The 12,213-nt window shown below is 43.2% G+C and overlaps 1 protein-coding gene across 6 annotated transcripts in view; it reads right to left on the bottom strand.

Annotated features, from left to right (window-relative positions):
* gtpbp3 (GTP binding protein 3, mitochondrial) overlaps positions 1–7,250 on the bottom strand; it is a 42,447-nt gene extending 35,197 nt beyond the window's left edge. For 3 of the 6 annotated variants that reach the window (XR_008761898.1, XR_008761899.1, XM_055943736.1), the window contains exon 1: positions 6,770–7,231. Coding sequence is in view for 4 of the 6 variants with exons in the window: in XM_055943736.1 (XP_055799711.1) it covers positions 6,770–6,813 (44 nt within the window). In the remaining 2 variants the exon portion in view is untranslated. Of the gene's footprint in view, positions 1–6,769 lie in introns of all 6 variants that reach the window. The other 3 variants (XM_055943740.1, XM_055943739.1, XM_055943738.1) reach the window with 3 other exon arrangements.
* Between the last annotated feature and the right edge of the window lie 4,963 nt (positions 7,251–12,213).

Genomic DNA, 12,213 nt, shown 5'->3' with positions numbered 1-12,213 from the left:
TAATCTAGTAGTGACAAAAGCATGGATACATTTTTCTGCATCATGTTTGGACAGAAAGTTTCAGATTTTTGCAATGTAAAATAGATGGTAAAAAGCTGTCCTTGAAAAAGTCTTGATATGTTTGTCAAAAGAGAGATCAGGGTCCAGAGTAACGCCGAGGTCCTTCAGTTTTATTTGAGACGACTGTACAACCATCAAGATTAATTGTCAGATTCAACAGAAGATCTTTGTTTCTTGGGACATAGAAGTAGCATCTCTGTTTTGTCCGAGTTAAAAAGTAGAACATTTTCCGCCATCCACTTCCTTATGTCTGAAACACGGGCTTCCAGGGAGGGCAATTTTGGGGCTTCACCATGTTTCATCGAAATGTACAGCTGTGTGTCGTCCACATAGCAGTGGAAGTTAACATTATGTTTCCGAATGACATCACCAAGAGGTAAAATATATAGTGAAAACAATAGTGGTCCTAAAACGGAACCTTGAGGAATACCGAAATTTACAGTTGATTTGTCAGAGGACAAACCATCTACAGAGACAAACTGATATCTTTCCAACAGATAAGATCTAAACCAGGCCAGAACTTGTCCGTGTGGATCAATTTGGGTTTCCAACCTCTTCAAAAGAACGTGTTGATCGATGGTATCAAACGCAGCGCTAAGGTCCAGGAGCACAAGGACAGATACAAAGCCTCGGTCTGACGCCATTAAAAGGTCATTTACCGCCTTCACAAGTGCAGTCTCAGTGCTATGATGTGGTCTAAAACCAAACCGAAGCGTTTCGTACACATTGTATGTTTACAGGAAGGCAGTGAGTTGCTGCGCAACAGCTTTTTCCATTTTTTTTTTGAGAGGAATGTTAGATTCGATAGAGGCCAATAGTTTTTTATATTTTCTGGGTCAAGGTTGGCTTTTTCAAGAGAGGCTTTATTACTGCCAATTTTAGTGAGTTTGGTACACATTCGGTGGATAGGTTTATCATGTTCAACATAGGAGGGCCAAGCACAGGAAGCAGCTCTTTCAGTAGTTTAGTCAGAATAAGGTCCAGTATGCAGCTTGAATGTTTAGAGGCCTTGACTATTTTCATCAATGTGTCAAAAGATATAGTACTACAAAACTTGAGTGTCTCCCTTGATCCTAGGTCCTGGCAGTGTTGTGCAGACTCAAAACAACTGAGCTTTGGAGAAATACGCAGATTTAAAGAGGAGTCCGTAATTTGCTTTCTAATGATCATGATCTTTTCGTCAAAGAAGTTCATGAATTTATCACTGCTGAACTGAAAGCCATCCTCTCTTGGGGAATGCTGCTTTTTAGTTAGCTTTGCGACAGTATCAAAACTAAATTTAGGATTGTTCTTATTTTCCTCAATTAAGTTGAAAAATAGGATGATCGAGCAGCAGTGAGGGCTCTGTGATACTGCACGGTACTGTCTTTCCAAGCTTCCAAGTTTGTTTTTAGTTTTTAGGGGTGTGACTGCATCTAGAGATTTACGCAAGGCTAAATTGAGTTCCTCAGTTAGGTAGTTAACTGATTGTTGTACTCTGACGTCCTTCGGTAGGTGCAGGGAGTCTGGAAGGGCATCTAGGAATCTTTGTGTTGTCCGAGAATTTATAGCACGGCTTTTGATGATCCTTGGTTGGGGTCTGAGCAGATTATTTGTTGAGATTGCAAATGTAATCAAATGGTGGTCCGATAGTCCAGGATTATGAGGAAAAACATTAAGATCCACAACATTTATTCCACGGGACAAAACTAGGTCCAGAGTATGACTGTGGTAGTGAGTAGGTCCGGAGACATGTTGGACAAAACACACTGAGTCAATGATGGCTCCGAAAGCCTTTTGAAGTGGGTCTGTGGACTTTTCCATGTGAATTTTAAAGTTACCAAAAATGTGAATATTATCTGCTATGACTACAAGGTCCGATAGGAATTCAGGGAGTTCAGTGAGGAACGCTGTATATGGCCCAGGATGCCTGTAAACAAATGATTGAGTAGGCTGCATTGATTTCATGACTAAAAGCTCAAAAGATGAAATGTTTCAGTCAGGCCAATCACATCAAGGATATGATCAGTTCATTGCCTATAACTGCCATGGAAGTGAGGGATCTAACACTAAGTAGCCCTATTTTGAGATGTGAGGTATCACAATCTCTTTCAATAATGACAGGAATGGAGGAGGTGAGATTGCTAAGGCAAACACCGCCATGTTTAGTTTTGCCCAACCTAGATCGAGGCACAGACACGGTCTCAATGGGAATAGCTGAGCTGACTACACTGACTGTGCTAGTGGCAGACTCCACTAAGCTGGCCTGCACCCTATCTCATTGTGGACCTAGGGGAGTTAGAGCCCTGTTTATGTTGGTAGATAAGATGAGAGCACCCCTCCAGCTAGGATGGAGTCCGTCACTCCTCAGGCTTGGTCCTGTTTGTGGGTGAGTCCCAGAAAGAGGGACAATTATCTACAAATTCTATCTTTTGGCAGGGGCAGAAAACAGTTTTCAACCAGCGATTGAGTTGTGAGACTCTGCTGTAGAGCTCATCACTCCCCCTAACTGGGAGGGGGCCAGAGACAATTACTCGATGCCGACACATCTTTGTAGCTGATTTACACGCTGAAGCTATGTTGCGCTTGGTGACCTCTGACTGTTTCATCCTAACATAGCTGGTGCCGACGTGGATAACAATATCCCTATACCCTCTACACTCACCAGTTTAAGCCTTAGCCAGCACCATCTTCAGATTATCCTTAACGTCGGTAGTCCTGCCCCCTGGTAAACAGTGTATTATTGCTGGATGATTCATTTTAAGTCTAATACTGCGGGTAATGGAGTTGCCAATGACTAGGGTGTTCAATTTGTCAGAGCTAATGGTGGGAGGCTTCGGTGTCTCAGACCCCATAACGGAAGGAGGAGAGACCAGAGAAGGCTCGGCCTCTGACTCCGATCCGTTGCTTAATGGGGAGAACCAGTTGAAAGTTTCTGTCGGCTGAATGAGCGACACCGGTTGAGCATTCCTACAGCATTTCCTTCCAGAAGCCATGAGAAAGTTGTCCGGCTACGGGGACTGTGCGAGGGGATTTATACTGCTATCTGTACTTACTGGTGGCACAGACGCTGTTTCATCCTTTCCTACACTTACATTACCCATGCCTAATGATTGCGTCTGAAGCTGAGCTTGCAGCACAGCTATCCTCGCCGTAATGCGATCGTTCTCCTGTATATTATGAGTACAGCGACTGCAATTAGAAGGCGCGTGTTAATGTTACTACTTAGCTTCGGCTGGTGGAGGTCCTGACGAACCACGTCCAGATAAAGCGTCCGGGGGGAAAAAGTTGAATGAAAAGTCGAGCGAGGGAAGAAAAAATATATATAAAACGGTAATTAAAAAGTAAAAAGCGTAAGTTGGCAGGTAGCGAAGTAAGGTTAGCAACAAACCGCACAGCAGCACGTAAACAAGTCTACAGGTTGTGACCGGTTCAGTTCAGTACATTACATTACAGTACAATTCAGCACAGTACATTACCGTTCATTTCAGCACAGTACATTACAGTTCAGTTCAGTACATTACAGTTCAGTTCAGTACAGTACAGTTCAGTTCAGTACATTACAGTACAATTCAGCACAGTACATTACAGTTCAGTTCAGTACATTACAGTTCAGTTCAGTACAGTACATTACATTACAGTACAATTCAGCACAGTACATTACAGTTCAGTTCAGTACAGTTCAGTTCAGTTCAGTACATTACATTACAGTACAATTCAGCACAGTACATTACAGTTCAGTTCAGTACAGTACAGTTCAGTACAGTTCAGTGCAGTACATTACAGTTCAGTTCAGTACAGTTCAGTTCAGTACAATACAGTTCAGTACATTACAGTTCAGTACAGTTCAGTACAGTACAGTTCAGTACAGTTCAGTGCAGTGCAGTACATTACAGTTCAGTTCAGTACAGTTCAGTACAGTTCAGTGCAGTACATTACAGTTCAGTGCAGTTCAGTACAGTTCAGTTCAGTACAATACAGTTCAGTACATTACAGTTCAGTACAGTACATTACAGTTCAGTACATTACAGTTCAGTTCAGTACATTACAGTTCAAAACAGTTCAATACAGTTCAATACAGTTCAGTACAGTTCAGTACAGTTCATTACATTACAGTTCAGTAAAGTTTAGTTCAGTACAGTACAGTACATTACAGTACAGTTCAGTACATTACAGTTCAGTACAGTACAGTACATTACAGTACAGTTCAGTTCAGTACAGTTCAGTACATTACAGTTCAGTACAGTTCAGTTCAGTACAGTACAGTTCAATACATTACAGATATCTAATGTTGGGCTAAATACACATCTACATTGAGTGCAGAAAACATTAAGAACACCAGTTCTTTCCATGACGTAGACTGACCAGGTGAATCCAGGTGAAAGCTATGATCCCTTATTGATGTCACTTGTTAAATCCACTTTAATCAGTGTAGATGACGGGGAGGAGACAGGTTAAAAAAGGACGTTTAAGTCTTGAGACAATTGAGAAATGGATTGTGTATGTGCCATTCAGAGGGTGAATGGGCAAGACAAAATAATGAAGTGCCTTTGAACGGGGTATGGTAGTAGGTGCCAGGCGCACAGGTTTGTGTCAAGAACTGCAATGCTGTTGGGTTTTTCACACTCAACGGTTTACCGTGTGTATCAAGAATGGTCCACCACCCAACGGACATCCAGCCAAATTGACACAACTGTGAGAAGCATGGGAGTCAACATGGCCCAGCATCCCTGTGGAACGCTTTCAACACCTTGTAGAGTCCATTCCCCGATAAATTGAGGCTGTTCTGAGGGCAAAAGGATGGGTGCAACTCAATACTAGGAAGGTGTTCTTAATGTTTTGTCCACTCAGTGTATTTGTGCTATCGGAGGGTTGGAGCCCTTGCAGGCATGTCAATACTCTGCACTTTTTCCCTGAAGTGTGCAGTTGTCCACTACCCACATGGTGGTTCTCTGTAGCTCAGTTGGTAGAGCATGGCGCTGGCAAAATAGTGGGTTCGATTCTCACGACCACCCAAGTGTAAAGAATGTATGCAAGCATGACTAGGTGGCTTTGGATGAAAGCGACCTGCTAAATGGAATGTTATATGATTTGTGAAACACTGGAACCTGCAATTGATCCACATACAGGGCATTCTGAAAGTATTCAGACCCCTTGACTTTTTCCACATTTTGTTACGTTACAGCCATATTATGAAATGGATTAAATTCCCCCCCTCTAAATAAATATCACATTTACATAATTATTCAGACCCTTTCCTCTGTACTTTGTTGAATAACCTTTGGCAGTGATTACAGCCTTGAGTCTTCTTGGGTATGACGCTACAAGCTTGGCACACCTGTATTAGGGGAGTTTCTCCCATTTTTCTCTGCAGATCCCCTCAAGCTCTGTCAGGTTGGATGGGGAGCGTTGCTGCACAGCTATTTTCAGGTCATTCCAGAGATGGTCAATCGGGTTCAAGTCCGGGCTCTGGCTGGGCGACTCAAGGACATTCAGAGACTTGTCCCGAAGCCACTCCTGCGATGTCTTGGCTGTGTGCTTAGGGTCATTGTCCTGTTGGAAGGTGAACCTTCACCCCAGTCTGAGGTCCTGATGGTTCACCCATCTCCACAGAGGAAGTCTAGAGTTTTGTCAGAGTGACCATTGGGTTCTTGGTCACCTCCCTGACCATAGCTCTTCTCCCCTAATTGCTCAGTTTGGCCGGGCTGCCAGCTCTAGGAAGAGTCTTGGTGGTTCCAAACCTTTTCCATTTCAGAATGATGGAGGCCACTGAGTTCTTGGGGACCTTCAACGCTGCAGACATTGTTTGGTACCCTTCCCCAATTCTGTGCATCGACACAATCCTGTTTCGGTGCTCTACGGACAATTCCTTCAACATCACGGCTTGGCTTTTGCTCTGACATGCACTGTCAACTGTGGGACCTTATATAGACAGGTGTGTGCCTTTCCAAATCATGTCCAATCAATTGAATTTACCACAGGTGGACTCCAATCAAATTGTAGAAACATCTCAAGGATGACCAATGGAAGCAGGATGCACCTGAGCTCAATTTCAAGTCTCATAGCAAAGGGTCTGAATACTTATGTAAATAAGGTATTTCTGTTTTTAATACATTTGCTAAAATTTCAACAACAAAAAAATTCACTTTGTCATTATGGGGTATTGTGTGTAGATTCCTGAGGTGAATGTTTTAATTAATCCATTTTAGAATAAGGCTGTAACGTAACAAAATGTAGAAAAAGTAAAGGGGTCTGAATACTTTTATTAGGCACTGTATGCTCTTCCATATTGTTCAACCATGAGGTGAGCACGGCTCAGAGGGCTAGTGCCTTAGTAATACATACCAACCCAAGGCAGCCGAGGGTCAAACCTTACCCCATGCATCTTTGACAGACATCCCTGGACAGTGAGGGGTGTTGTACCAGAAACACATTTTATGACTTGTAAAATAAGGCGTAATATTTGAGCAAGCGAAAACGGGACTTAAAAGGGCTTGGACCCCGGGTCATCGCCGCTTGCAACTATAGATATTATTATTGCTCATTTTAAGACAGGGAAGACAAGTCAGATCATGGGACTGTTATATGGCTGGGTAACAAAATGTGGGTTATCGATCTGTTAAGGGATATTATTAAGGGATATATTGGTTATAAAACGGTAGAAGTATGGTTATGATCAGGATACATTTAATTGAAATAAAAGCAACTAGCCCAGAGAGTTTTGACTAACCTGAATGTCTTGAGGGTGTGAATAGCGCGTCTCCATGGCGACATTATGATTCAAAGCAAAGCACAACAAATGTTGCATAGCTGATCGGCTCTGCCCATTGTATGTAGATAGTTAGGTTATGTGTAGACCCTATTCTCGGCAGAAGCTATAACAACTACAGTTGTCCATGTGAAATGTTACCATCGTTTAGTCAAAAGGCAAATCTCACGTGAGATTGACTCGAGGCATTCTGACAAACGTTCTGGTGGTGACTGAAATACTTGAATATGGCAGTTAGACAACGCAGAGTTGTATTTACTATCTATCGTTGACATTCAGCTCACAAACTCCCATCGCCTGTCTCCATGCTTATTTCTTTCCGTTTCCAAAAAGACGAAAACGTGTTAATACTACGGATGGTTTGTATTGGTCTGGAGTCCTCAATCTCGTTAATGATGCATCGATGTAACTGGTCCAACTACCGTCAATCAAGAATATGCCCTCCTCTTTTGTGCTATCAAAATGGGTCCGTGCTGCTACTGCAGCGACATCATTTGCGCAATTTTGCATTCTGTTGATTTTGCATAAATATGACATCATTCGCTGACCTTGTTACTTAATATCGTTGTTTTCAACGTTGTAGCAGAGATCTTAATATAATGACGAGATGCTCATGTCTCCGCCCTTACAATGGGAGTCGTTATCCTAAACAAGGGAAGGCAGGCGACAAGCTTACTGTAGGTCCAAAATAAGTCTTTAGGAACGCATTGGGCTTATTTTGGACATACTTTGGCGAGAGTGAAACCTCTCTTCGCCTCTTCCTCTCTGGTTGAATCTATGTTATTGAGACTGTAGTAGCTGGCCTACTGTTCTAGGTACTAGGCACATTATGAACAAGGAAACATTAAAGGTGCAGTATACCGAAATCACTCCGCCATTTCCTGGTTGCTAAAATTCGAATAGTTCGCCTAATTACAGTTTATGGGACAAAGCAAGCAAGTACAGTGTATAGAATCATCTAAACCGCTGTGAAATATATTTTCCATAACCAAAAATATTGTATTTTCAGCTGTTTGAAGCTGGTGTACAAAACTGAAAGTAAAAGACGCAATAACGAAACTTAAGAACGAGAAGCATAGATATAACACACACAGAACATATCTACAGCTTCTTAGACTTGCTTTAAATTAGAATGACAGATCTATAACTCACATTTCTATGGTAATTTGGTGGGGTCACCCCAAAAGTTACATATTGCAGCTTTAATATCCTACTCTTTGATAACGTGCATATATAGATTTCTCAATGTAGTTTTCTATTATTTTTAAGGATGTTTTAGAAAGTGTTTTTAATTAAATTTTTACTAAAAATATATATTTTGGGGAAAATAATCATCATGATAAAAACCTGCCATATTTTCTTTGAGCACTTGCAGCAAATGCATTATGTAACAGGCCTATCTACAGTAGAGTAATTTGTTTTCTCTCTGTGAAACACACGATGAGCTGTCAGTCACTGTGGTGACGTCACCATCTGGCCATATCCTTACTGGCCTTGAAGTGGAGCTGTTTCTGTCAGCTTAGTTTCAGTCTAGTACTTTGATCACTGAAATAAATCCCATATAAACTGTAATTTACCTTATGATTGAAATTCGGTTTTACTTCTCATTCTTAAAGGGTTGTAAGGGATCCAATTATTTGACTGAGAAGATACAATATTATATTGTTATTATTATACAAGCCTTACGTGTTTTGATTTAGTTAAAAACAATAATCCAGTCTCTTTTGGATGATTCGAGGATTACCTGTCAAAGCTTCACAACGGAGCTCACGGCTCTCCTGCCCTAACCCCGTGGGGGTCAATACATAGACAAGTCCCATAAATTAAATTTGTTTTGACGCCTAGTTTGAATACTGCAGTGGGGCTCCCCAGTTAACATATACACTGAGTGTACAAAACATTAGGAACACCTTCCTAATATTAAGCTGTACCCCCCCTTTGCCCTCCTTTGCCCAGCCTCAATCTGTTTGGGCATGTACTCTACAATGTGTCGAAAGCGTTCCACTGGGATGCTGGCCCATGTTGAATACAATGCTTCCCACAGTTGTGTCAACTTGGCTGGATGTCATTTGGGTGGTGTTTTACCCATTCACCCTCTGAATGGCACACATACACAATATTTAGAAGGTGTTCCTAATGTTTTGTACACTCAGTGTATATGTTCACTGGGGAGCCCCACTGCAGATCTTTGTGACTGTCAGATGACAGAGAGTATGGTGAGTAAGCAAAACGTATGCTGGTGATACTAGCTACCTCTGAGCTTCACCGAGGAGAGTGCTGGGAGGGGTTGGAGGGCTGGGCTCAGAGCGGTGGGAGGGCTGGGCTCAGAGCTGTGGGAGGGCTGGGCTGTGAGGGATTGGAGGGCTGGGCTCAGAGCGGTGGGCGGGCTGGGCTGTGAGGGGTTGGAGGGCTGGGCTGTGAGGGATTGGAGAGCTGGGCTCAGAGCGGTGGGCGGGCTGGGCTGTGAGGGGTTGGAGGGCTGGGCTGTGAGGGGTTGGAGGGCTGGGCTGTGAGGGATTGGAGGGCTGGGCTCAGAGCGGTGGGCGGGCTGGGCTGTGAGGGGTTGGAGGGCTGGGCTGTGAGGGATTGGAGGGCTGGGCTCAGAGCGGTGAGCGGGCTGGGCTGTGAGGGGTTGGAGGGCTGGGCTGTGAGGGGTTGGAGGGCTGGGCTGTGAGGGGTTGGAGGGCCGGGCTGTGAGGGGTTGGAGGGCTGGGCTCAGAGCGGTGAGCGGACTGGGCTGTGAGGGGTTGGAGGGCTCGGCTCAGAGCGGTGGGAGGGCTGGGCTCAGAGCAGTGGGAGGGCTGGGTAGGAGGGCTGTGAGGGGTTGGAGGGCCTGGCTCAGAGCGGTGGGAGGGCTGGGCTCCACGGCAGATGGTGGCCAGGGGTGTGGAGAACAGGAGAAGACTCTGTGGGTGTGTCTCAATAGTCTCAATAATTTCAATTTCAATTTAAGGGCTTTATTGGCATGGGAAACATGTGTTTACATTGCCAAAGCAAGTGAAATAGATTAAAAAAACAATAAAAATTAACTGTAAACATTACACTTACAAAAGTTCCAAAAGAATAAAGACATTTCAAATTTCATATTATGTATATATACAGTGTTGTAATGATGTGCAAATGGTTAAAGTACAAAAGGGAAAATAAATAAGCATAAATATGGGTTGTATTTACAATGGTGTTTGTTCTTCACTGGTTGCCCTTTTCTGGTGGCAACAGGTCACAAATATTGCTGCTGTGATTCCACACTGTGGAATTTCACCCAATAGATATGGAGGTTTATCAAAATTGGATTTGTTTTTTTTTCGAATTCTTGATGTGTCTGTGTAATCTGAGGGAAATATGTGTCTCTAATATGGTCATACATTTGGCAGGAGGTTAGGAAGTGCAGCTCAGTTTCCACCTCATTTTGTGTGCAGTGTGCACATAGCCTGTCTTCTCTTGAGAGCCAGGTCTGCCTTCGGCGGCCTTTCTCAATAGCAAGGCTATGCTCACTGAGTCTGTACATAGTCAAATATTTCCTTAATTTTGGGTCAGTCACAGTGGTCAGGTATTCTGCCACTGTGTACTCTCTGTTTAGGGCCAAATAGCATTCTAGTTTGCCCTGATTTTTGGTAAATTCTTTCCAATGTGTCAAGTAATTATCTTTTTGTTTTCTCATGATTTGGTTGAGTCTAATTGTGTTTCTGTCCTGAAGCTCTGTGGGGTGTGTTTGTGTTTGTGAACAGAGCCCCTGGACCAGTTTGCTAAGGGGGCTCTTCTCCAGGATTATTTCTCTGTAGGTGATGGCTTTATAATGGAAAGTTTGGGAATTGCTTCCTTTTGGGAGGTTGTAGAATTTGTCTATTTTCTGAATTGTGATAATTAGTGGGTGTCGGACTATGTCTGCTCTGCAATCATTATTTGGTGTTTTACGTTGTGTTTTTCCAATTTTGTGAATTCTTGGTTGGTGAGCAGACCCCAGACCTCACAACCATAAAGGGCAATGGGTTCTATTACTGATTCAAGTATTTTTGCCAGATCCTAATTGGTATGTCGATTTTTTTTATGTTCCTTTTGATGGCATAGAAGGCCCTTCTTGCCATGTCTCTCAGATAGTTCAAAGCTTTGTGGGACTTACCTGTGGTGCTGATGTTTAGGCTGAGGTATATGCTGTATAGGTTTTTGTGTGCTCTAGGGCAACGGTGTCTAGATGGAATTTGTATTCGTGGTCCTGGGAACTGGACCTTTTTTGGTACACCATTATTTTTGTCTTACTGAGATTTACTGTCAGGGCCCAGGTCTGACAGAATCAGTGCAGAAGATCTAGACGCTGCTGTAGGCCCTTCTTGGTTGGGGATAGAAGCACCAGATCATCAGCAAACCTTAGACATTTGACTTCGGATTCTAGTAGGGTGAGGCCGAGTGCTGCAGACTGTTCTAGTGCCCGCACCAATTCGTTGATATATATGTTGAAGAGGGTGGGGCTTAAACTGCATCCCTGTCTCACCCCCTGGCCCTGTCTCACCCCCTGGCCCTGTCTCACCCCCTGGCCCTGTCTCACCCCCTGGCCCTGTCTCACCCCTGGCCCTGTAGAAAGAAATGTGTATGTTTTTAGCCCATAACCACACACTTGTTGTTTGTGTACATGGATTTTATAATGTTGTATGTTTTTCCCCCAACACCACTTTCCATCAATTTGTATAGCAGGCGCTCGTGCCAAATTGAGTCTAAAGCTTTTTTGAAATTATCAAAGCATGAGAAGACTTTGACTTTGTTTTGGTTTTTTTGTTTGTCAATTAAGGTGTGCAGGGTGAATACGTGGTCTGTTGTACAGTAATAATCCTTCCTCTCTTGTCTCTTCTCCTTTATCAGGACTGATCTTATCTTGGTTAACCCAGAACTAAAATCTTGCGTAATTTGGTCAGATGCTCAGTTATGTTTACGAGAGATTAGCACTAATTTAACAGGACTGGACAAGTGACAGCATATCCTCTGGGTGTATCCTGTCATTATTGCTGTCAGCTCCTGTTCCTTTTTAGATCAGTGCAGATGAAGGAGACAAAGAGAGGAATCCACTTTAGACTATTGAGACGCAGCCTGTTTATAGGCAGGGTACCTATGCAGTCAGAGCCTAGTGCCTGAGGGACACTCTTTAACTCTTTTGATCTGAATTATTCAATGGGCTCCATCGAGGACAGCTGGCACCGTCCTTGAACCATCAGCACCAAGACTTTGTCTTCATCCCTCCCTCTGGCTTTTGGTGTCAATGTCTCTCCGACATCGATCGAATATTGATATATTTCTTATTTACATTCTTTTACTTTTAGATTTCAAATCGAATCAAATTTTATTTGTCACATGCGCCGAATACAACAGGTGTCGACCTTACAGTGAAATGCTTACTTACAAGCCCTTTAACCAAC

Source organism: Salvelinus fontinalis, chromosome 14 (genome assembly GCF_029448725.1).
Source record: "Salvelinus fontinalis isolate EN_2023a chromosome 14, ASM2944872v1, whole genome shotgun sequence".
Lineage (NCBI taxonomy): Eukaryota > Metazoa > Chordata > Actinopteri > Salmoniformes > Salmonidae > Salvelinus > Salvelinus fontinalis.
This window is presented reverse-complemented; position numbering and strand designations above follow the sequence as displayed.